Source organism: Falco punctatus (genome assembly GCF_963210335.1).
Source record: "Falco punctatus genome assembly, chromosome: 6".
Classification (NCBI taxonomy): Eukaryota; Metazoa; Chordata; class Aves; order Falconiformes; family Falconidae; genus Falco; species Falco punctatus.
Window position 1 is genome coordinate 68,972,038 of NC_137585.1, and position 25,771 is coordinate 68,997,808.

The following is a 25,771-nucleotide window of genomic DNA, read 5'->3' on the forward strand; positions in this document are numbered from 1 at the left end:
TAAAAAAAATTAAATATTTATTTTGAGTAACAAGCTTAAATTCAAGCTGCAATGTTGGCAATGTAGATTTTAAACACAGATCACAAAAGCGTGCAGAAAAATGTATTTCATAAGAACAAAATAATACTAAGAATTATACTAAACAGCTGCTGATTTTAAAGAAACAAAAAAGGTTTGTAATCACTATACAAAATATAAAATGTATTAAACACTACCATCCACAGAACAGAGGTTTATTTTAGTTTGATTATATTTAAAAACTATTTGTGTAGTTATTTATATAGTGAATTGTAAATGAATATTATACAGTAACCTCCTTTTGGTCTGCAAAACCTTTGTTGCACTATAGCACATCCAATCACATTGCAAAAAAAAAAAAAGAATTATTTTTCCTTACTATCAATAAAGAAAACAATCATTGATAATACAGTAAATATTGTCAGGTCTACAAATAATGAAATTAAAAATTACTCCTTCGACTCTGAAGCGCTCCCCATGCAAAGTCAGCACTTGCTCGTTTAAACAGAGTGCACTACCAAACAATGTCCAGGCTCGTAGATGCTCTCGGTAAGACTAAACCTCACCAAAAAAAAAAAAAAAAGAAAAAAAAAAAGAAAAAAAAAAGAAAAAAGATTGAATGTAATCATGCAACCCTCTTACTACTGGGTATACCCACTGTGTCACTTATCCGTTTATTGCCTTTCTGGAATATCACTCAAGGCATCAAAATTAGACTTATGATAAATATACATATAATGAAAGGACACAAACTGCTATTCGACACTACTACTGGTAATGTCTGTGCTACGTGAAAGCACCTTTAAAAAGAGCCTATGCGGCAAGAGATAAGTGTCTAAAGATTCAAAATGAATCAACAGTATTGGATAACAATATAATTCTCAACTCAGAAGCTGCCTCAAGATTAGGTGCATCTTCAGTTAATGTAACAGGAAAAAAAGGCAATGGATTTTATTTTATTAATTGTATCCACTCATAAACTGACCTAAGGCCACCAGATGCGCAGACACAACAAGTTTTCTTTTCTTTTTACAGTTCTTTAAATTGCAGGATGATAAAGGAATAGATCTATTTAAAAACAAACAGCTATTTCATTTATATTAAGAGGTGGCACCAGGCGTCGGGTTCACGTTCTGAGTAGCCACCTGTGGTGCAACTTCAATGATTCGCGGTTTGTCTATAATTCTGGCTGTGCGGTTGCCCTTCTCTACAATGCCGATAATCCACGCTTGGTGACCCTCGCCGTATTTTGGAGACTTGATTTCGGCACAGAAACGTGCTGCTTGCTCTCGTGGTAAACAGATGAGGAGGCCTCCTGCAATGAAAAAAAAAATGCAGAGCGTTAAAATGTCTGATGGCAAAACATTTCAAGCCTGATCTGCCAAATTCCTATTTAGACATGTACTTGTTGACTTCAGTGGATTCTGTCGAACTCCCAGAGAAGACACGGGGGAAGTCAGAGTTCTTGCTTTACAGAAAGAAGTTTGTGCCCAAATTGAGTGTTTAGTGGGTATGTAAAGGAAGCCAAATACATACAAAAGACGTTGGCAAAAGGACGCCATACTGATGCCAACACATGACATACTGAAACAACACGAGCATTGTAAACTTCCAACAGAGGACTGCAAAGTGCCTCTGCACAAAAACATTTTGGATACAGGTCATATTCAGATACCTGTAACCACATATTGGTAGCAGCTGATTCTGCAAGTAATTCCATTGCCCGCAATGAAATCATTCATCAAAGTAGGGGCTATTACCAGAGAATGCAAGAGGCAGATTAAACATAGGCTTGATCCAGTGCTCCCTGTGACCGTCCTTCAGGCCCCTTTGAGAATTTTCTAATCTTTTTTAGCCTTTCCCCTAAGATTTTTTCTCAGAGAAAATTGAAAAATATTTCATTTACCAATGAATGCTTTTCAGAAGCAGCATAGTAACTAGTTAGCTAGCTCGCCATTCAGTTATTAAACCTAAAATCGCTTTCATTCTGAGAATCCCAAAGCACTGAAAAAGGTGACTTGGCAACTGAATTTACTAGAATATGTTTGTCAGCTCTGGCACAAAATTCTAGGAGGCTCTGAGCAAGTCATTTAATGTTTTGGTGCTACCCTTTGCTATATCCCTTACCTTTTCTACATTTATGCTATGTTATAACGTGTGAAGCACTGCAACACAGAGCAGCCAAGTCATCTGCAGATACTTAATTAAACCTCCAAGCCTTGCATACTACCTACAGTTTGCGCAGCTCACATCTGCACGTTGTGCTGTATCCTGACACACAGCAACCTCCTGTAAGGGACGTTAAAATATCACCTCCCATTGGAAAATGTTTGGACAACACAGTTAAGAATATATTCAGACAAACAGGAGTCTGGGCACACGCTGAGTCTTGCTTACTCTTAAAAGAGTTATTTGACCTAAAGACTTCTTGTCGGGGTGAAAAGCATCAGCCAGCAGCACGTCATGCCACTAGCTCCTGAGCCAACCCTGGTGGCAAAGGGCCACCTGCTGAGCCAGTCACCCTGGGCTCGGAGCCACCTCCTCCTCTGCGGCCCTTGCACAGCTTCTTAGCACCTTAGGCACCTTTATGTTTGCTTTTCCAATCAAATAGTCCTCTTGGTGGTGACTAAAGACACTTTTATTTTAAGGCCATGAGGAAGAAGCAGATACTGAACATGAGAAATTATTCATAAGGGTATGTGGAAATGCAAAAGTTATTTTTTAGGTTCTGTATGAAGCAAATGAGTGTGCCATCCAGGAAAACACCCCTCTCAGACATTTTGGAACATAACATCCAGGTACTTCCACCAAAAACAGCATACAAGCACCCCCCCACCCCGAACCCTGAAAGACAGCATTTAAACTACTGCAGATGTAACAGACAAAGCAACTGCAAAGGAATTATGTGCCATTCCCATGGAAATCTCTAAATGATCATTGTGGGAGATCATAAATCTCTAAATTTCTAATGAAGAGAAATCTTACATCATCGTGCAAACAAGTCAGGGAAGAGGTTTACAAGTGGTAGTGCACAGAACATGCTACCTAGCCAAAAGGGAGGAATACAGTGAAAAAGGAAATAAAGGAGTGAGCTCAGGAATAATCTTCATTATCTTTTCCCCACACACTCTCTTTTTACAGTTCTGTGTCACTTGTACACACACCTTGTTAACATTCTTTGACCAGGACAGAAAATATGTACAACCCCCCTATTTCCAATCAAAAATCACTTCCCACCTGCTCGCTGGATCCCAAACTTGGATCAATAACCTTAATAAAGGCTATGGGCTACTCTCAGTCAGTTGCAGGATACCTGTATGCAGGGATTATAATTATTTCTCTGCTAGACTGACCAGTCTCTTTAACCCTTTGGGTAAGTCCTTAAGGTTTCCCACTATGCATTCTAGCCTGGTCTATGTTGCTGGTGCTCCCAGCTGCTGGTTTTTGTCCCACGGACAACTACAAGAAGCTTCACCTGTGCAAGGTCACAGCCATTGTGAGTTTAAGCTGTTGCTATGTGCCTGTGGAAAATGAAAGCAGCAGTGCCAGTCTGCGCTGAAGCAAGTGGCATTTCATGCTGTACCAAGTTTTTGAGGTCTGCGTCAGTCACGGCTGAAGGCAAAGCAAAGCCTGAATGAATCATGGCAGTTTGAGGGTTTGCTGCTTCTTTTGGGGGTTCAAAGGATGCAGGTACTTGGTGTCTGTCCTGGCTTACTTTTTTTAAAAATGAAAGGTTTTTTTGGTAAGAAGTTTTGAACATTGCTGGTTTTAACAGTCGTATTGCAAGCAGGGAAGTGGACACAGAAGACTTCAAAAGCAGACTAGACAAAGCTTTGCAATTAAGAGCAGAGATAACAGACAGTTCCTGAATCAGAACCAAGTGGCCTTGCTCCTGCTAATGGCTTTCTCCCACAATGACTAACAAAAGGATGAGATCATAGCCTTGCCTCTTGTCAGGCACTAACACAGGCCTTCCTTTCTACCCATCTGCCCATTTCCACAAAATCTGCACAAACACTGAATAGTTGAGGTACCTCTGCTACACTAACAAAGCTGGCTGACATCAGTCAATAGTTTCAAAAGTTATTTAGAAGAGGACTAGTGAAAATACTCTATGGGATATTCATGCATGTGTGTAACCCTGTAACTTATTTCTGCAAGTAGCCAGTCTAACAAACAGAATTCTTTTGAGACTAACTGCCTGACTGCAGCTTTAACTACTACCAAAGCGTTACCTAAAAGAGCGTAAAAATCCCGTAAAACTGCAATTTTAAGAAAATAGACCATAAACAAGAGTGCCTGGAAGATGGAACAGATGACATAATAGATCTTTCCAACACTAACTTCTGTCAACAGGTGCCCAGCAAATGCTCACTGGAAAAAACCACAACAGTCTTAAAATCCATTCAAATCGTTTTTCAGTAAAATTCTCATTGCCTGCCCACTCTGCTGAAAAACATCTGTTCGCAAATGAAGAAGCTACAGACACGAGCATTTCTGGAAGTTTAAGCCAGCAGAGAAAGGGCGGATCTGCATTACTGTATGAACAGCCCTGAGCAGCCCCCACAAAAGGCATCGTCACAACTGGATACACAGGCGCAGCAAGGGACGCTTCCCTTCACATAAATCAACCCCAGGACATGAAGCGTGCAAACAGCCTGGGTCTGAATGCTAACGAGCCATCCCAGCACACCATGCCCAAACTAATACACACTGCTGCGATGTGTCAGGCAATCCAGCGTAAGCCTAAAGCCTATGGGACTGCAGTTATATAGCTTTCCGGCCAGAGCTATTCCATCCACGTGGCTGTGGATCTTTCTAGTATTTGGCAGATGCTGCCCTGTAGCAAATCCCTATAGCCACCTCTAATGCGAGAAATGCAACACTGTGATGAAATCAAATATACGTGTTTTGAGGCACTCAGTTCACAAATAACCAGACTATGTCTTGCTGTTTTTTCCATCATCAATGTTGAAACACAAGCTGTTCAGTATTTCAAAGACACTTCTTGCTCTCAGTCCCAAAAGAGGTTCTTAAGTCGACTGTTTTCCACTTCCAAGTACTCTCATAGCAGCGCACACATCCACGGAGTTTTACATTCCTTCAGTGAAAAAGACAGAACTGGATATCCCCAGGGTGCAGGATGGGCAGCTCTGAAGAGCCCAGTGCTCAGTTTGCAGCTAAGTCATTCCCACGGCAACTGCTATACAAACCTCTGCCGCAGCCACTCACCTGAAAGAGCATCTTGCACTTCCAGCTCCGTGTCCACACTATTTTTTGGAGTCTTTGGAACCAATAACAGATGCTACTAGCACTCTGGTTACGTGGCTCCTGGGTAGCAAGAATCTGTCTGGTGCTCCCAACCTTAGTGACACAGCTTGCCTAACTGTCACCAGATATTTCTGGTCTCCGCTGACTGACGCTGGATTTGAACTCCTGAAAGGGTTCATGTCCCATATCCTGTTACACATCATACAGTCTCTGTAGGACAGAGTGTCTGTTTAAACACAGATGGCTAAGAAACAATTCAGCAGATCATGGTTAAGTTGTATATTCACTAGGGGAAAAGTTTATGGCTCTCACTGTGATGCTTCTTTCCAGATCTTCGGACTGTTTTGCTGCAAGGGGCCCCCTCTGTTCTGAACTGCAGAGAACTTGGATAATACTTTTGGAGAGCAGGAAGAGGGTGGGGAAATGAGATACGAGAAAAGACAGATTTGTTGCTACATCTTCTCCATTTCCCAAAGAGAAAGAAAAATCAGATTAAAGAAGAAAAACAAAATGGAACAGGACAGAAGATTCAAGGGGAAAATGAAATACAGAGACTTCCAGCAGAAGGCAGTGATCCCACTAGTCAGCAAAGTGGCTTACACTTAGTAATAAGGCAACTTCAAAAACATCAGAAGTTTTATCATCTGATGACTGTTTAAATGTTTTTCCACAGCCCAGTTCTCAGTACACATCTGCTGCACTCATTGCCACCTCAAGTGGCAGCTTTACTTAATAGAAAACTCAAGAAACTAATGGGTCAGAGACCAACACCCCCACCCTCCCACCCCCAGCTTTTTTTTTTTTTGCTGCTAGTCAGATTTGATACATGTAAGGAAGAAAAATCAGTATTCTTGGATGTCTGTGTGCTGCAGACAGAGAAGGCCTCAGTTGCCAAGACTAGCCCGTTCAGCACTAAACTTTACACATATTCATTATGAGAAACAAAACACAACTCATTTGACTGGCAAACCTACTGCAGGTGGCTTTACCTTTGAGAAAACTCTGTCAGCTGTGCTGGGATTTTCAGATATTCACTGTTCTGGAGTTAACAGCTAAGAGAGAAAGAGGTTTCAAAAGAACTGAGAATCAGCACTAACTTCTATCTGCAAAATGTTCTAGATATAGCAAGGGTTTCTATAATAGTGTTTCATAAAGAAGTAGAAGGCATTCAGAACAGGATGGTGGTTTGGAAGTTAAGCTGAAGAAGTTAATTGCGAACAGTTGTGTGGGTAATGCTCATTAGCTTGGCTATATGCCAAACCAACTGTGATTTTGAATGCAGAGCACATGATTTGTACATCTGAAATGTTATTAAATTCTAATGTGGAGGTGTAGTGAAGCAAGAGGGTGGTACAAGTGTCACCTACCTGAAGTCTCCGGACAAGTCCCATGCATGAGGCCAAACATATTGCCACAAGCCTTACTGACAGCAGCCATCTTGGCAAGAACAGGAAGGTTATGAATAACAAAGGACACCTCGTTTCGCTGCTGCTTGGCAAGGTTTTGTGCATGCCCCAGGATTCCAAATCCTGTGATGTCTGTAGCTGCATGTGCATTGAAAGTGTGCATGAGTCCAGCAGCTACAAGACAGGGAGGGGGAAAGAAAACATAAATCAGAAAAAAAAGATTGTCATGAAAAGCAATGCTTCCACAATATTGTGCACAGTCCGAAGGAAGCTGCATACCTTCAATTCGAATCAGGTTGGGTTACTGTTAAATTATTAAAATAATAATAATAAAAAAATCATATTTGAAGGAAACTGGAATTCACCAATACTGCATGTAACGCTTAAAAAAATTCAACTTTTACTTAAGGTATTAAACCATGCTGAAAATCCAGCACTGAAGTTAGACTTATGAGCACACTCTACTAGACATGTGCTACTAATTTATATTGGCAGTCTAAGAAACAGAGGTTTGCTCCAGATTCAAACTTCTCAAAGCCGAGGGCCAAAGAGGTTCTGAGCTCAGCGCTGCTTCATTGAGGGCAAGGACCAGACTCATGCTGGGTCAGTTTTCTTATATCTCTTCCCCTGCCACTCCATAAAACCATCACATCAGAACTGAAGATCTGGACTCTTAAAAGTTTTAAGAGCTTAAGAACAAAGCCTGCAGGTTGTGGGGGAAGGGCCCCAGCCTCCCCACCTAGGCATTCATTAAATTCTTGGGCATTTGCAACTGGAGAGCCCTGGGTAGGAGAAGGGCACCTCTGCACGCAGGATAATAGTTCCATTTAAGAATATTTAAGTGTTGTTAAAGGTGCTCGAGAAGACTGAGTGGAGAAAACAAAACCAAGAACTATTTGCCCTTCTTTGGTGCTTCCCAATACATGAACAGGACCAGAGCTCCTTTCCATAAGACAATCCTGGTAATTTATTTTTCCTGGAAGACTTTGAGAAAGAAAGAAAAACCAGTGGGATGATATAACAAATACCACATGAAAACTGAATAAAAGGAAGAAGAGATATTTAACTATCCCTGTTCCTTCAGCTGAGAAGTAAGGAAATGCCTAATTCAACTCTGCTTTTCCAAAGACATTTTGAACAAAGAAGGGAAATCCTGGACTAGAATTTTTAAGGTAAAAGCAGAACCTTACCTCTACCAAAATCAAAAGAAAAAACCCAAACAAAATCCACCACAAAAACATGAAAAAAAAAACCCAGGAAAGAAAACGTGCTAAATACTCCAACACTTTGGGAAGCACATAACGTGACAAAATTAAAAAATAAGAATTTAAATTGAAGTGTACAAAATTGAAGAGCTTTTCCTTTTGTACTCTGTTTTGAATTTTTTAAACATTACAGTCAGCCCTCACAAGTTCTCCAGGCACAGAAGATAACGAACAAAACCAATATATTTCCCTTTAAAACATGCTCTAACTCACTGGGATGCTACTTGCAGCATTCACATGAGTCATAATCATCTCCAGCAGCCTTTGTGTTTTGCTGTATAATTAAAAGAGGGCGTTTGATTTGAATTTGCTTGCTTCACAAACGCTGAACAGCAGGAAGACAGGGCAGAAGGAAGGGATAAAGTGGCTGTGTCACATTTCCCCATGAGAGTGAAATTAAATTAAGTATGGAATTGGAAAAAACCCACAACCTCCCTTCCGTTCCCCCAACACATGCCTCCCTTCTTACCTGTTCTGTTCAGTCGTGCCATATTCATCATCGCTTCCTGGTATGCTAGTTCTACATCTTCTTGCGTTACCACTAGTTTGATTTTATTCCACTTTTCTGGCTAATGGATGAAATAAAGATGATTCTTTCAGATTTGTAACTGTATATTTTAAAAGCACATCCCTACCACTTTAAAAAAATTGTTCATCCAAAACATACTTTTTTTTTCCTTCTTACACTCCATTAGAGGGGCAAAAGGTTCAGCAGTCAGAGGTGCGTGCCTTGCTCTGCTGTACCTAAGTGAAATTCATTGAAAGATCTATTAGGCACCAAGCACCTCAAATCTTGCTTTCAGTAGCAGAGCAGAGTGGAATAACCTACCCTAGGGCAAAGAACTCTTTCAAAGGCAACTCTCTGGCTTGAACTCCGCAGCCAAATGAAAACAACTTTGTCGCTGGATGTTGAGATTTGTAATCTCTGCCTTCTTGATTTTTTAAGAGAAAATTATTGATTTCACATCTGGACACTGATCAAGAAAGGCCACTGATATCCAGAAGCCCTGACCTGAGGAATGTATACTAAGGCAGGATGTAATCACTATAGTGAATTGAGATTAAGGCAGTTTCACAAGCTTCCTTTACAGTTTAATACCAGCATCTCCTTCCACCCATTCTCCACTGTCTTGTATGAACTCATGCCTCCATCACATTCCAAGCAACACTTTTCATCCCAAAAGGGTCTCGGAACAATTTAGGAAATGGTACCTTTAAAAAGGGCAATTGTTTCATTCAAAGCTGAAGTAATTCCAGATCCAGAACAAAACAAAGCAACCATTTAAGTGTTAAAAGCAACACTACAAACTGGTTTAATTTTCTCCTTTTTTACAATGGAAATAAAATTACAAAGAACTGAGAGTAAACCAAAACAGGGTTTTTGAAGCCACAATGGCTACACTGCCATTTCATACAATAAATGCATGGAAAAAACTTCTTGCTAAAGCAACGGTGCAAAAACTGCTAAGAGTTGGTGTATGTTGCTACACTGGGGAAGGATCTTGTCAAAGAGGCTCTTACCCTTAACAAATGAGTGCTGACTTCAAAGGGTGTATCAGAGAATCCAGAAATGGCAAGAAGGAGAAAAGACTGGTCAGCCCAAACAATTTGTTAAAGAGCAAAGAAGTGTAGCAGTAAGACCAGAGCTTCTGAAACTAGGAACTGGGTCTGATCAATTAAATAAGAAAAGCATATTTATTTACATAAATGAGAGACCAAGTGAAAAAAAAATTAAGCTATTACAGAGATGACAGAATAGTGATTATTCTTACTCCAGGTATGATTGAAAAACCTGAGCAGTCATTCTGCCTTAGTTTTCAAAAAAACAGTTCTGAGTCCGATGATGGGATGGAAACTGGTCAGATGATGGGAATGGAGATCACAAATGAGGTGGAAGCAGAACTCAAGGCTGAGGCTAGAAGAGCCACAAACACAGGCAAGATACAAATTAGATGTAAATTCCTCTCCACTATAGCAATCAGATACTGGAGTTAGTAAACAGGAAACAAAGGCAGAAAAGTTCACAAAAATCCCCAAACAACTTTTAAAAAACAAGCTTAAATTTCCAAATGGGAAGGGTCTGTAGACAACAGCAAGGGCTAGAAAACCCTTTCTGAAGGGCCACATGACAGCAACCCTTTTCATGCCTTTCAGCTGAAAGAGCAAAAGGCAAAGGGATGCCAGTTACCAGCTGCAGACCAGCCTACAGTCCACATCATCAGCCTGGCAGCCAAAGCCACAGCAAACAGCTTCATCACGCCCAGCACATCCCTGACCTGGTCCTCGGTGGGGCCCAGCTCCCTGCAGGCTCTTCCTTTGCACCCTATGGCAGCCGCCGCCAGCAACACAGCTGGGGCTTGGCAGCAACAATGTTGGCAGCAATCAAGCAAGGAGCACAAATTTGGCCTCCGTTTCAATCTTCCTTTCAACTTGTCACCAAGAACTCCTTCACTACTGCTCTGTGTAAATACTGCAGCTTTTAGGTTGGTTGTTTGGGTTTTTTTTTCCACATTTGTGTTGCAGACACATATCCCTACATTTCAGTTTTCCTTTCTTCCCTATGCATAAACTTGCCATACTATGTACCTTCTCCCACATACTTTTAAACACAAAGTCAAACTCCCTACCAAAATTTGATCTATGGTGGATTTGTGATGGGTAATTCTAGTTTCACTTTCCAGACTCTTTCACAAAACAAAGCTAAAGAAAAGGCAGCACAGCCACTCAGAAATTTTCCTACCGCAATCAAAGATATATGCTGTTTACATGTAATAGGAGGTTCGATTTCCTTGCTGTCTTCATTTTTCAGACCAGAAAGTGTTTCTGGCTGACAGTCAAGAAAATTAGAAGTACTTGAAATATGTGGAAATTCAGACTATCCTTAATTTGCAAGTCTGTCAGTACAATAACAGATATGTTAAGTAAGATTATGGCCAGAAAACATACTATAAAATTGGTGTCTTGTTGTTTCACTTCATTTTCATATCAAGATTATCTGAGGCCCTGATCCTTATATCTGATTGGAAAACACGGGATTCTGCAGAGGTCAAAACTGCTAGGCCAGACCCTACAAAGAAGGAGAAAAATATCTTTTTCTTGTTGCTCACACTTCAGACTCCAATGATAGTTTAAGCTGGTTCTCTCCCACTTTTGCTAACACAAGCTGTGTAATTAGAATTCATCTATCTGACAATGTAGTGGCCAACAGCCAAAACAAAGTAGATTCCAGCTCACTCCTCTGCCAGTCTATTGGCTCAGTAGGCCCAAAAGCAAAAAAAGATGCATCATTTTAAAGTGTAAACTGAGCAGTTACAATTCTGAGACACATACTGGGAGCCAGACAACATAAGCAGATGCCAATTTTGCAGTCACTTTTCAGTTCAGTAGTTACATTTTTGCCTGAAGTAACAGATGGAAGTATGTCTACATAGATAATGCTGCTAGAAATATTCTTATTGAATGCACAGGGTAATAAATGTGAAACGTAGATGTATTTCCATGTACACAAGCAGAAAGCCCGTGAACACAGACAGCAATCTTGGCCTAACTGCCATCAATAAGCTTTTGCCAATTACTTTGGCAGGTGGAGTAGGCCATAATTTTACCCAGGGTGCTAGTCCGTTGTTCTGTTAGTAAACAATTTTGTTTATTACAGCAATGCCCTGGAACTAACTAAGAATATGATGTGATTAAGATGGGCTTGCTAAGCACAAAATAGCAAACTGTCTCGATTTGAAAATGTTTTGCACATAAGCCAGCAAGGCTGAGACACCAAGGAGGAAGGAGGAGAGAGAGGTGGTAGATCACTCCCAGTTGAGCCCTCAGCGTACTTATTACAGTGCTGAACTTTGTCATTTTGAGGGAATGAGGAAAGTTACCTTTAACTCACCCCCCTCTTTCCTATTTCTTTTTCTGCAGTGTACTCACAATATCTAGCCACTGATGGACAGCTACAGCCACTTGTGTTCCCAAGGGTTTAGTTAATACAAGCACATCTCCTGGCACTGCATTGTCTGGCCTGAAAACAAAGAAATCATATATTAATTACATAGTGAGATTCACACACATTAGGAATAAGGGCTGACAATTACCTTTTCACAGACCAGTGTATCTTGCACAGTTAAAAAACTGACTAATTCCAGAATCACCCTTTGGGATTCATTGCCATGGGATATTATTGAGCAAAATGCTGCAAACTTATTTAAAAGTGCTAATTCCTTCTTTCTTGGAATAGAACAATGCTTGCAGCCAGACACACTCAAATTTACATCTTTTCTTTCAATCTTACTGAAGACGTAAGATAGGATAGGGAGAAAAAAATGACATTTGTAACTCAGGGCATAAGATAACAACCATCACTAGGATCATGAACAAGTTCATTGGTATAGTGAACATGCCACAGTGGGACATTCAAAATTAGCTGCTGTTAAATGGACAGAATGCTGTAAAGGCAGCAATTCTGTAGTTCTCCACAGCCATTAATAAGATAATTGGAAGATGGTTTAAAAATATATGTATCAATGACAGAAATTTATGTCCCAAACCAGTCTTCAATACCTGTAAAGTAAAGGTTAGAAGCTTAAGTCTCCTATCAAAAGGAGACTAGGATCAAAATACACTGGGGGGATGGTGAGAAGTAAAAGGACATCCTGTTTAAAAAAGCAAATATGTACAACAGAGATGTGGCATCTGTTGAGTGCTATGGACAAATGCAAGCAGGAGAGGGTACTGCTTTATTCATAAGGAGACAGATCACAATACTGTATTTAAAGGATTTTTACTGTATCCCTTCAGACCAGTGCCTTTGATTGTTTAGCGATTTAACTTACATTATAAATTCATTAGGCTGACAGACTGTCGTGGCCACTCCTCCTAAAACAATCCAGGGATTTAACACTGTTTGGCCACCAGTAACAGATGTTCCTGCCTCTTCTGCTGCATCTTTGAAACCCTGGATAATTAGAGGCATCACTTTGTCTCTTTCCTAGAGATCAAAACAGAAGTCAGAGTTCCATACATGGCAGCACTAGTCATTTCAAGACCGGTCCAGGGCTTTAATCACTCAAGGCAAATACCCTCATGGCAAACAGTTCATGACAGAAAAGCCACACTTAGGAAGAAGAAGAGGTTAGCCTCCTGAAAATTGCATGTTATCCCATACAGCATAGTTGTCCCATGATTTTACAGCCCTGTGTAGAAGAGGTGAAGAAACACTCTTCAAAATGTTGTATAAAAGTAGAGAAATCGAGTTCTGGAAACTCAGAACAACTATCCTGCTGTTGTAATCAGGTACAGCCACAGCAATGCAGTGCAATAAGGCAAAGTTAAATCATTTGGCCTCTACTAACCAGCAAAGGCTCAACCTACTTCCTTCTAAGAACAAACATCCCTTTTTTGCTAGAGCAAAACAAAACCACATGTTAGTCACTTCCACAAAAGCGACAAGAGAAAAATAATAAGGGGAAAAAGAAAAAAAACATAAAAGGAAAAAAGGAAAAGCAATCTATTTCAGTTTCTTCTTCAGAGAGATGTTAAAAAGCTGGCAGAAGCAGACCAGAAGCATCTATCCAGAATGATACATGAACTGGTAATCAAATGCTGCCTTGGAGCACTATTGTCGTGAAGTGACAGAAGCAGGGACCCCATTTTGGTGGGGATGAAAGGCAATATCAGCAGAAGACCACCATGCCACAGAAAATTGAACTATTAGCAAGAGACCTCAGAATGTTTATGAGGCAAGACTCATGCTATGAACTGAGACACTCAATAAAACCATCTCTTCTTTAAAAGCATTCAAATTTTGAGGAGACAATGCACTACAGGTAAATACATTCTAAGCATATTTAGCTGTTTGGGTCTTCCTTAAAAAGAAAGTAAAAAAAAAAAATCTTACCCTATCTGTCATTTTATTGCTGATTCCAAGGAGCATCAACATGTTGTCACATTCTGTGACCCCCATGGCATAAAGGTCACTTAGGACATTGGCACATGCTATCCGTCCCTGAAAAAGAAAGACAGACAAAAAAAAATTTGCAGGACTGTTCGTAAATGTTCAAACAAACACCTGCCACAAACAAAACTTTCAGCATGAGTTTGTACTCTTGAGACAGTTGCTTATTCCACAGGCTCCTGCATTAGGAAATCTAGCCAAAGATGTGGTATAATCCATTTCATGCAACCTGTCCATCTAGAAGTGCAGGTATCTCCTCCCTTTTACAGATAAGGAGATGATTTCATCCCATTTGTCTTTGTCAACATACTCTCTCACGACTATGTAGGAATCCCACCTGAGTTCAGACTGGATGCCTAATTTGAGAGGCTGAAGTTAAGCTCGACAAAGTCTATCTTTGATAGCAACCTGTTTACTTCATCTGATATGTTCCTATTAACTTTATTCCATCATAAAACTACACACTGATGAAGATGACTATCGTACGTAACTCACAACTGCTAGGAAGCTAATCCAGAACGCATATGTTGCTGTACCCCTTCTGCATGGCAATACATAGGAGACAGGGAACTTGATGAGCAAGTTCTTAAGAAAGTACCCTTCTTCCCGGAGGATACAGTTGTGCTGCCAGCAACACGGCCACACTGGGGTGCTTTTTCTGTCAGGTTGTCAATAAGAAGCTGTCTGCAGAAGACAGCATGCACAGGAGATTAAGGAGCTCAGGGCTCCCAGAAGCTGGCCTTGTCACCGCTTAGGAGCACGCACAAGTGCCGAGGGGAGATGTCTGTCCCCTGCCACTTCTAAGTGAGGGAGATGCATCTACTCCGTCACTTGTTCAAGTCAGGAGATAAAGCTGAATTTTGCTACAGCACATACGTTTTTATTAATTTTTGCATGTGTGAGCATGTCTACTAACAATAATTTGTCCAAAAGACAAAACTGGCCATCTGCTGAAGATTCGTCTAAGAAGTCGTGAAGCTGACAGCACTGAGAAGGCATCACTTAGGTCACATGAGCTTAGCTACTCTCATTTTACTAAATTAATGGTGCCGAGTCAGGGCTTGTTGAGGTGTGGCCCCAGCACAGTTAAGACATCAAGTTTCCTGATGAAGATGCAGAACTTTCTGATATAGGAGTGCCCTAAGGGACAGCAAGATCATTTTAAAATAAAGGACAAATTATGTCGTGTTACTCTGGAAAACTCCACACATTTTATTAAAATTGATTTAGATTTACAGCTGTAGAACTGTAACCAACATCTGGTTTTAAGATTTTAAATCTGTGCTTTTCATAAAGTTCAGAGGCAACACCACCATGACAAAAACAACAACATGCTTATTTGACACAATTTGGACTACGGAAAGATGCTTCAGCTGGAAGACAAATTGTGGGGGGATCTAAACATGTTTCCACCATCTCTAAAACCTTACAGTGTAATCACACATCCAGCATTTTTGCAAAAAATTAGTATTTTCAGGCAGTTAAGCTCACTTGCTGATGACATGAAATAACATCTCCAAATAGCAATTAAATATAATCCAGTTTTTCATAAATTCAAGAGCTTCCAGTGGCAGAGGAATCCCTTATACTTAGAACTGGAATGTGTTAATCATTTAAATCTTAAACTATTAAGAGAAGAGTGAGCTGTGTACTGCATAGTTTGATGGAAATTGGCCATTAAATTTCTAGATGTTTAAGAACAGTAAAGCCTGCCATCTCCGTTTCCTGGAAGGGAACTATCAAACCCTTCTCCACTATCTTCAGTATTTACCAAGCAAACTGCTGGTTTATGCCCTCTTAGAAATGACAAATTTTTAAAACCCCACCGACAACAGTTCTCTATTCTAGTAGTCAGCAGTCAGTCTAACACTCCTTTTGCTAACTGGCAAAACCACTATGGAAACAAATTCAGGGAGTGCAAGTCTCAAGTAGCAGAGGGAACAACACACGGCTTGCAAACACCAAAAAACACAACAGGATTCACAAGCAGGTCAGCCTAGCTGCGTCCTGCCTGCTACCTGACTGCTTGCTTAGACACCCTGAAACACAAGTACCTCTACATGTAATACTAAGAACTACTTATAAGGGCAAAGGACGAAGTATCAGACACCCATCCCCAGCCTTGAGTGAAGGTTCTTAAAAGAGCACCAAAAAGATTCCCAGAATGGAGGGGGAAGGAAGTCCGCTCTCAAACCAGCCAGTTTCTTCCTGCTCCTGTACTCAAAAAGGTGTCTCCACAGGGCCACAACAGAGGCCAGTACCAGTCCTGTGACCAGTGGCTTGACACTTAGTATGAAACCTATTTTCAACTGCTTGTAACTTCTCGAATATCAAACCATTTAGGCTGAAAAGTCCTATGCTGGATACAGACTTTACTGGTGTACATCCTGGGGATACTTTGCACAACATGGATTGAGTGTTTTCAATAACACAGCCAAAGAGAAGGGGAAAGGGAAAAAGGAGGAAGACTTTTTTTGCATATAATTGCAGAACTTTGTTTTAAAATAGGCAGTGACACAGTCAGAGAAAGCTGTTTTCTGAAACAGAAATCTGAGTTTCAGCTGAGTTCACATGCAGTTTTGCTCTCCTCAGCTGTTTTCTAATCCCTTCTGTCACAGCACCCAGCTTGGAGTCATTTGCACTTTTGGCTTTACCTGCTCACTTCCTCTGCCCCCTACTAGGACAAGAGATCAGAAAAGGTGCTGCACATAGACACTGTGCACAAAGAAAGGAAGAGACTAAATTAGGGAACACCTGCTCAAAACCAAACTAGAATTGACTAGGTAAGGAGACAGAGCAGAAGAGCAAGAAGCAGCGTAGACTACATGTGAGTGATAACGAGATCAGAGTCGTAACAACAGACATGGGTCAAGGGGCATCTAGACTAAAAATGGAAAGAAGCAGCTGGAGAAACAGGGCAGCAGCAGCCTATCTTGAACAGAGGAGTCCAGAGCACACTCATTTATACATAGCCCGGACACAAACTCAGAATTCCTGAGTCTCACCATTCCTCTGCTCTTACCAACTGCCCATAAACCCCAAGGCAAATTGTATTTGACTGTCCTCCACCCAACTTGGTCCACGCAAGGAAATGGCAATCTGCATTGCCCCCAGGCACTCTAGTCCCCCAGAAAGAATCTGAGCAGAGGGTCCAGCAGCTCCAATCCTGCACTGCAGGTATCAGCAAGAAGGCTTGTGACAGAACCCCTGTTCTTAGTTAGCTTTTAAGACGAAAGATAAATCTGTAAGCAGGTTAGAAAGTGGCAAACCACCACACTGCAATAAATGTTGACAACAATGGGAAGCAAGGGACCTGAGAGTTAGAAAATATCAAAGCTACAGCTGCTGGTGCCTGTGGATCACAGGACAGACTGTAACTATGATGCAACCACTAAAGCTGGCCTAAGACCAAATTTACATTCCACTCCTACCACACTGGCCTAAACCTCATCTGGGCACAGGCTCATCTATCCACTCCCGCGCTATCTCAAACTCTTTGTATCTCCAAATAAAAAAACAACCCTCCCCCTTCACCACAGCCTTCTCGTTTGGTCCCTCACTTGTTTTTGTTACAGGGTGAGAAAAGGGAGTTTCTCAGCTGATTAACTTGGACACCCATCTCCAACATTTTTTTTCCCCCTCTGGTCCTTGATGAGTTCCCACATGATATTAAAGCAAGCCACTTGAGTCAAATTTCTCAGGAGAGCTTAACAACTCTGTACTGCAGAGGCCAGCCTGAGATCTTAGCTGCTCAGTTTGCAGAGAGAGCTCTCTTCTGGAACAGAAATCAAAGGAGCTAGGTTTGCATATGAGCACAACACCTGGTCAAGCATGTTAAAAAAAAAAAAATATCCGTCCCAATCTCAAACTGCATGTCCAAAAACCTACCCAACAGGTCTCACAGAATAAACAGCGAACCAAGAGCAGCAAATAAACAGCAGTAAAAGCATGCCTTGAAGCAAAGGAGTCACACTCAAATCACAGGGAACATGAATTCCAGCATTTCTTAACTTTCATTTAGCAAACATCTCCTACAGAACTTCTCACAGCTTTATGAAGTCCTTTTTTTAAAGTTCATTTGTTTCCCCATGACCTTCTGTTCAAGTCAATACTGATCACCACCACATAACACCACAGAGTAATCTCTACCAAGATGGACTAAATGAAACTGGGACACAAAATGAACTGAAGTCAAAGTGCACAGAACTTCCAACAAGCCATTTCAACTTAACTATCCGCAAGCAGAAAGGCAGTACAACGGGAAAACTGGTGTTCACAAAGCACTCCGAAGCTGCCAGGTGCTACTGCCAACTACTGTCATTTAGGCATTTCCAGCCCTAACATGTTACCTGGTTATTTCAGAACCTCAAAAAAGGCCAATTACTGTGCAGTTCTGCTCATAACTGGAGTTTACTGTCTGCTGCTTCACAGGCAACTCTTTTTCTCCCCCTTTTGAGTTTTTCAAGCCAAATCCCACAGAACAACAGATGGAGGGAGGGAAATTTGAATTAAAGGTGACAGTTCTCCCAGCTTTCACCTATAGAAAGCAGCACTGCAGCATTCCTGGCCAACACAGAAAAGATTATGGGATGAAACTATGTCTCTCCTTCTTCACATCTACTCAGGAAAGACTCTGAACGCAGGTAATCAAACAATTAGCACTGCACATCTAGAAGAAAGTCAAAATTGCCATCAGATTGGTAAGTGAAAAGTACAAATCAAACCAGCAATATAGCTAACAATTAAGTTTAGCCAACTTACCATCATATAAGGATCATCCACAATAGGATAAATATAATCTGTCGTCTGGACCAACGACAAACCTCCATGCCTTAATGGAATAACGCAAGTGTCCATCCCAATTCCTGCACAGACAAGAAATCCATCAGTGAGGTGAGTAACTTTGCCCTTATTTATCTGATGCTCTTAACAAAAGAACTTAAAAAAAACATCCATAAAATAAACACTGCCTAAACAGACACAGCAAATTCCTTCTGTAGAGAAAGCACATTGACAAACAAGAGGAAAACTGAGCAAAGAATGAAAACTCCTGACTGGAACAGAAGTGTAAACAGCTGAAAGCGAGAACTAAACTACAATGTTTTACATTTTTTTGCAGCATAATAATAGTGCATTAAGAACATCTGTGCTTGTATGTATGTACATTTAAAGTTACGAGGAACTTGGTAAACTGATACTGCCAAAAGCAAATAGGTTTCCCTGTCACTCCAATCTCAAAAAACCATAATGTCAGTTTTAAAAGGACATAGCCTCTCATAAAGGGCATTTCCTCACTTCAGGAGGAACAAAAGGAACGACATAAATCACAGCCTAGGCCTTCGGTCAAAAATGATTCATGCACTTGGAGCTTTTGCAACTGTGTTAACCTCACCTTACTTCTGTGAGGTTGAAAGGCGGCAAGACAAACTGCTAGACAGGGAAATTCCTCTGAGAAAACCACACCATCAAATGCAGCCTTTTCTCTGACGGTGGATATTTCAAGCAGAACAAGTAATATTAAAACCACCCAGCATTTGCTGCGATGCAGAGCCTGCACAAAAGCTGCAGGTGCCAAATCACAACACGTTAGGCTGAGCTGAGGTCCCTGTTGATATCCTTGTGCCCTGTAGCAATGGCAGGTAGCTTACCTCCTTCCTGCACTGGCAGCAAGCTGCCTAGAATTACTTTGCATGCCTCGCAGGGCAAGAGTCTTCAAACTGCCAGTTTTCAGGGAGCAGATGCCACACAGTAACCTTTCCTCATGTATTACTGAAACACACTACCTAGCAAGAGCTACAAGCCAGTATTTGGCAGTGTCCTGTACAGGCATGGAGCAAGCTGCTGTCATCCAAGGTCCTACTGCAGACACGGAGCAGAAAGCCTGCCAGACAGCAGGTACATAGGTGGAGAGCATACTGCCCTCTCCTGCCTATGGAGGCAGAAGATCTTGCCACAGAAGAGAAGGCATGCTGGCAGAGGCTCATAACTGTATTTAAGGTTGCTCATCCTCTGAAGAAGCTACCAAGCTGCTATGCATGATGTCCAGTGTCTCCAGAGACGTGCACACAAGCAGTTACAGAGAAGTGTCTCATGTAGAGGAGCTGTTTTGCCCTCGGTTCACCCACTCATGCCATAATGCTGCAAGACTGATTTCACTTGTGCCATTTTCCACAACTTCTGCACAAGTGCTGCTTGACAGACAAGCCAAGGGGCCACGATGGTCCTTCTGACTATGTTTCTGTTATACCAAAAAAGGATTGGCTAAATAAGTGAAACTGTTCAGAGAGGTGACTGAAAACAGTGATTTCAAGGTCCACAACAGCTCTGAGAACTAGTATCAAACTTGCAGTTTCTTACTCACAGACATATTTAAGATTGCTTTGGGTAAAAGCACTTGCAGAACTAAAAAGGAGTGGGCTTGAGCCTGCTATGGCCAATTTCCCTCTTGCCTGCATCTCAAGAGCATGGTGCGTATGCACAGGCTGTAGTTACCTGTCTATAACTTCTAAGCACAAGGCATCGGAGGCAAATCACACCAAACTTACCTGAAGACACATTTGTTAAAGGGATATTCACCAGAAAAGTGTATTTTTGAGAGATCTGAACTCTCCACCTTCTAACAGGTTACCTGCTACATAGTATCATACCTACCTATCGATGGCATTAGTCTATTTTTTTACCTTTTCATGTAGCTGGAGAAGAAAAAAAAATCTTATTAGCAGTTCCATTACTGTTTAGAGCTTCTAACTTTCTAAGAGGACAAAAAACCCCAACAGCTATATTATTAGATCTAAACCAAACCATTACTGATTTTAGTAATTTGCCAAATTGAAATGCTGTTGTGCACAACTTATTTAATTTAGGAAAAAAACTCCACATAAATAGCAATTTGGGCATAAAAGAAGCTGGAAGTGTCCTTCATCAGGGAATATTAAATTATAGTGTCACCCCAGCTCCACACACAATTGCTGCTTAGATATTTCATACAAAGATCACCATTGTTTAAGCAAGAGCACGGGCTCCCTACTAATCCCTCACCAAATTCAATCTCTACCAGAGTAATGGGTTGCAACCTGTTAGCCCGCTAACAGACAATTAGCAATGTTACAATAATTTTAAATAAGGTTATTGGACACTAAATCGATAATTAAATAACTTCAGAATAAATGCTACATTGATATTCCTACACTGAGGAAAAAAATTCATTCTACACTGCAAAGCAGAGATTGAATATGCAGGGCTGAGTAAATAGACAAACAGAATTAAGACTGTCATTAAACACATTATCTACATTAATTTATCTATATCAATATTAGGTACAGTAGCTGGTATCAAAATACCTACATTTGCCCTGTTCCCCATGTAGGTGGCTTGTGCAGGTTGTTTTCCCTTATTGCTTGCATCATTGTGCAAATACCAAAGAGAAAGTAAAGTTGGCAAGAACACAGAGGTCTTGGAAAGACAGCCTTTCCCAGGCAGCTTCTACAGGTGAGCAAAACAGTTAGTGGGGAACAACGAAAGGACTGAAAGGAAAAACGACAGACTGAAAGGAAAAAGCTCCCCGTAGCTTTAGTAAGAAAGTTTTTCTCTTGCTCACTTTCTCTGACCCAGAACAGAGGGGAGGGGAGGGAGAGGGGAACTTCACCTGTGAGTCACCTAGTTGCACAAAATTCACTGCATTCATGCATACATTTCTAAAGGCAATGTATTAATATGAAAGTCCGAAATTAACTGATACGACTTCAGTTTGCAAAGCATCTACTGGGGAAAGGGAGGAGGAGACTAGCGCATAAGCATATGCCTGTCACAACAGCCATTCCTGAACATTTTTTCTTTGTAGTTGAGCACACTGCAGGATGTTAAATAATTAAAATAATATTCTTGTATCCCAGATGCCAACAAACGACAACACAAGATTAATTCTTTGGATTTCTGGATGCTATACCTGCACTATATAACATACAATTTTCAAACTGATTAAGCAGACTGCAGATGAGATCGTGTCACTAGGCAGACCCAACAGAAAGACAACAAGTGTCCAGAGAAGCAATTGCTTACCCAGCCTGGGCATAACTGCCCCCAGGAACTGTTCATCTTCCTGAAAATGGTTTTCTTGTAGCGATTCGAGCAGTTTCTGTAAGACATCCTGTGGCACTTTGCAGCCTGTGCCTTTCAGTTCAGTGAATCGGGTCAGACGGAAGCTCTTGTCCAGTTCATAACTTTCGGGGTTAAATGACTCCCGAACAGACATGGTTCTCTCGCACAGACTGCTGGCCTTTCCCACCCCAGAGCAATGGTATTAGTTTCTCTGCTGATCAGTCTAATTTAATTAACAAAAAAAAAAAACAAACAAAAACACACACACACAAAAAACAAACCATTAGAAATTCCTAGGACCTGCAAGACAACAGGTTTTCCACATGGAGCAAGTCAAAAAAGAAAGCAAGTGCTCAGTTTCATCATTCACTTGTTAAGACAGATGGGCACACCTCACACAATTCTCTAAGACTACAAAGGAATGACTCCTCTTCCTACCTTCCAACATTTAAAACTATAACTATGTCAGGCGTATCAGAGTGAATTTCTTTTCCACATATGCTGCATAAGTTTTTCATTAAAAAAAAGAATCTAACACACTTATCAACCTCATTTAACACAGAGGTAATGAAAGAAATAATAGCTCCCAGAGCACAGAGACTGATTTCTAAAAGGCAGCCCGGGCCCTGATCCTGCAACATGCTCAGCAGAGACATCTGTTTGTACTCAGCCCAGTGCAGGGTCATAATTTCAGCCATTAACATATTAATCTCAAAAATAAGATGCTTTTCAAATAATGGCACTGCTTCAGTTCTGATGTAAGAAGCTGAAACTCCATAATACACCTGTTCTCCTTTGGGGAAAACACAATCCTGGTGTTCTGTTAGTACAGGTAACAGAAGAACAAAGAGACGTATTAAAGCAGACTGGTTTACCTACAAACACGCCAGTTTACCTTTCAGTATGTTCCCAGACACAGAAACATTGAAAAGTTTCTTGCCTCTTGAGCCCTTCTTTAGTCAACTAACGATACTGAGAATACAGAGAATTGTCCATTCAAATAGTAATGTAAAAAGCCACTGATGCAACTCATTTAATAAAATTCTTAACAATGCACGTCTAATTTTAGAACGTTTTTCCACTCTGACTCACATACACCACACTCCAAAACTAACAAGAGGCCTAACTGAGACACTGACTTCTAAACAGGAACGGCTGTGATAAAATGCAATTCATCTTTCTCAGCAAAGTTTTCAGGAATTACTAAAAACAACCTGTCTGCTGGAGTTTCTTAGAAAGCAAGGATCCTGCCTAACAACAAGAACAATGGTTCAGCAGCATTGCAGACAAAATGTGATACTGATGGTCTTGTCCTTACGAGGTTAGGCTGAAAAGCAAAGAAACTCGTGCAAGTGACTGGTATCTGCCAAGTTCGACGGTGCTAAACGTAAGACAGAAGTGAATCTACTGACTGCAACTGACCTCCCCTATAGAGCAGTTATTAACAAGTACAGCTGCTCCATAAACTTTGAAGTCTACTAATTTATTGAATATGCTTTGTAGGAATTGAAGTTTTAAGCTCCCTGAGAACTTCTAATGTGGAGCCCAACTCCCCTAAATAGTGCTTTCCCTCCTTCTCTGGGAGGCGTGGCACTTAGTTAAAACAAATCTTCCAAAGCCCAGGCTTGGGCAGTAATCCAAACTCTAGTTACAAGGACGTGTCTTGGATGAGCAATGAATTCAGTTCGTAGCTGTTGTCTTCCAGTGGTGAGACACTAAACACTTGCAATTAAAAAAAAAAAAAAAGAAAAAAAATCTGGAAAACAACCTGTCAACAGAAATAGGAGACAAAAGCTTTTCAAGGAGGGAGATTTATTTTTCTTCATTCTTTTTTAACACTCATTCTCATTAATACTAGAAATTTATAAAAAGCAGCTTGCCCCACAAGGGAAACATTTTCCCTCATCTAACTTGTAACTCCAATATGCGCAGCACCCCCTACCTACTCACATCGGAAAGGATTCAGAGGCCACAGCCTACCAGGAACTTTTTGCAGCCTCGAGGACTGTAAAGACATAGTAAATCACGCTTCCCCAGTTTGAAAACCGATCTCGAGACGAACAAGACGATTTTATTTAAAAGAAAACCCCCACGGCGCAAGAGCACGCGGTAACTTGTTAACGAAGGTCCGGCTGAAGCTGCATGCAACTATGTATTTCGCAGACTGCCAAGAGAGCAACCTTCCTGGCAAGACCAAGTTTCTTGTGACTTGTGGCAGTCCAAGGCAGGCATGCAACTGGAGCGCTGGGCACCCCTCCCCGGCAGGAGAAAACACCTCGTAACCCAGATGTTCCTTGCCTTAAAAGAACGGCATAATAAATATTAAAAACGAAAGCTTAACCCTTGCCTCCCTAAAGAGCGGAGAGGGGAGAGCGCAGGAGCAAAGGGGAGAAGCGAGGCAGAGCCGGAGGCGAGTACCTACCCCAACCAGACCCCAGAGCAGCCGCCAGCAAGCCCCCCGCCCGCCGCCGGCAGGGCCGGTAGCCGCTGCAGCCCGCTGCCCGCGGGGCGCGGCCATGGCTCCAGGACACCTTAAATTCCCGGCCGCCGCCTTCCCGGGCGAGCCAGGGCCTTCGCCGCTGGTCTTTGTGCGGCCGGGGAGGCGGCGGGAGGAAGCTGCCGGGCCGGCTGCCGGCGGGGAGGCGCGGCGCACGCAGCCGCCCCCGGCTCTCGCTGCAGACCCGGGGGGCGGCCGGGGCGGGCGCCCCCCCCCGCGCGCTCAGGTAAGCTGCCAGCCGGGGCGGGGTTAACCCCCCGCCGGCGGGAGGGACGGGGGGGGGGCGGCACCGAGGGCGCCAGCGAGCGAGCGCGCGCGCGGGGCGGCCGGTGGGACCGTTGGGCGCGCGCGTCCCCCCCGCGTTCTCCCCCCCCCGCCCGCCGCCGCCGCCGCCGCTCCGTGAGAGGGAGGGAAAAAAAAAAAAAAAAATGTCGGCGGGCGAAAAATTTAACCCGTCCGTTGCCGGCGCTGGATTTTTTTAAAGCGGTCGCGGCGCGGCGAGGCGCACCCCCCCCACCTTCCCCCGCCCTTCCCCCGGGGCCGGGCTGAAGGAGGGCGGTGGGGCCCGGGGCCAGGCGGGCAGCCCGCGCCCCGGCGGTGCGGCACCGCGCCGCCCCCCGCGCTCGGCCCGGCGTAACGGCGGAGGCGAATTCCCCTTTAAATCTCCCCGCCTTGCACCCCCACCCCCCCCCTCCTCCTCCTCCCTCCCTCCTCAGGTCTCCCTCTTACCGGCTCGCCTCCTCGCCCTCCGCCTCCTCCCGCGAACGGGACTCCCAGCCCAGTCCCACAATGCACCGGGCGCGCCGGGCTCTCTCAGCGCCGCCTGAATAGAAATGCCGCCGCCGCGGCCGCCGCCGGGCACGGGGGGGTTAAACCTCCCCCCCCACCCCCCCCGGCGCCGCGCTCCCCGCCCCCTCCCTCCCTCCCGCCGGCCTCGCGCGCAGCGCTCTGCCCCCTTCCCGCCCCGTCCCCCCCGTCCCCCCGCGCGTTCCCGCGCACCGGCGGCGCGCGCCCTGTTGCCGCGCGGCTTGTTGCAAGCCCGTGCGCGCGTGGGCTGCGCGGGGCGGGCTGCGTTGCACACGCACACCCCCGCCCGCCGCGCTCCGGGCCGGGGGGGCCCGCACGCCACTCGCGGGGGGCAGCCCTTCACGGCACGGCACGGTGGGACCCACGCAAAGCCCGCCCCGGCGCTGCCGGGGGGCTGCAAGGGCCGCACCGCGGGGGGGGCGGGGGGCGCGGGGGCGGTGTTGCAGCGGGGTTAAGCGCA

General features: G+C 43.0%; 1 protein-coding gene and 1 long non-coding RNA gene across 8 annotated transcripts in view; one reads left to right on the forward strand and one right to left on the reverse strand.

Moving 5' to 3' along the window:
* SEPHS1 (selenophosphate synthetase 1) lies at positions 1-25,380 on the reverse strand. Of its 2 annotated transcripts, none has more exons than XM_080391728.1 (9): positions 25,234-25,380; positions 21,969-22,230; positions 18,672-18,775; positions 13,854-13,961; positions 12,790-12,944; positions 11,888-11,978; positions 8,430-8,529; positions 6,657-6,869; positions 1-1,333 (listed from the first exon to the last, which is right to left on the reverse strand). In XM_080391728.1, the coding sequence occupies exons 2-9, from the start codon at positions 22,159-22,161 to the stop codon at positions 1,119-1,121; spliced, it is 1,179 nt and encodes a 392-aa protein (XP_080247854.1). In that variant the 5' UTR covers positions 22,162-22,230; positions 25,234-25,380; the 3' UTR covers positions 1-1,118. The 2 variants fall into 2 exon arrangements, with proteins under 2 accessions (XP_080247854.1, XP_080247855.1); XM_080391729.1 differs by lacking the exon at positions 25,234-25,380 and adding an exon at positions 24,430-24,578.
* Positions 24,600-25,771, forward strand: part of LOC308065628 — a 20,329-nt gene continuing 19,157 nt past the window's right edge. For all 6 annotated transcript variants that reach the window (XR_013928851.1, XR_013928852.1, XR_013928853.1 and 3 more), the window contains exon 1: positions 24,600-24,730. This is a non-coding gene — a long non-coding RNA (uncharacterized lncRNA). The remainder of the gene's footprint in view (positions 24,731-25,771) is intronic.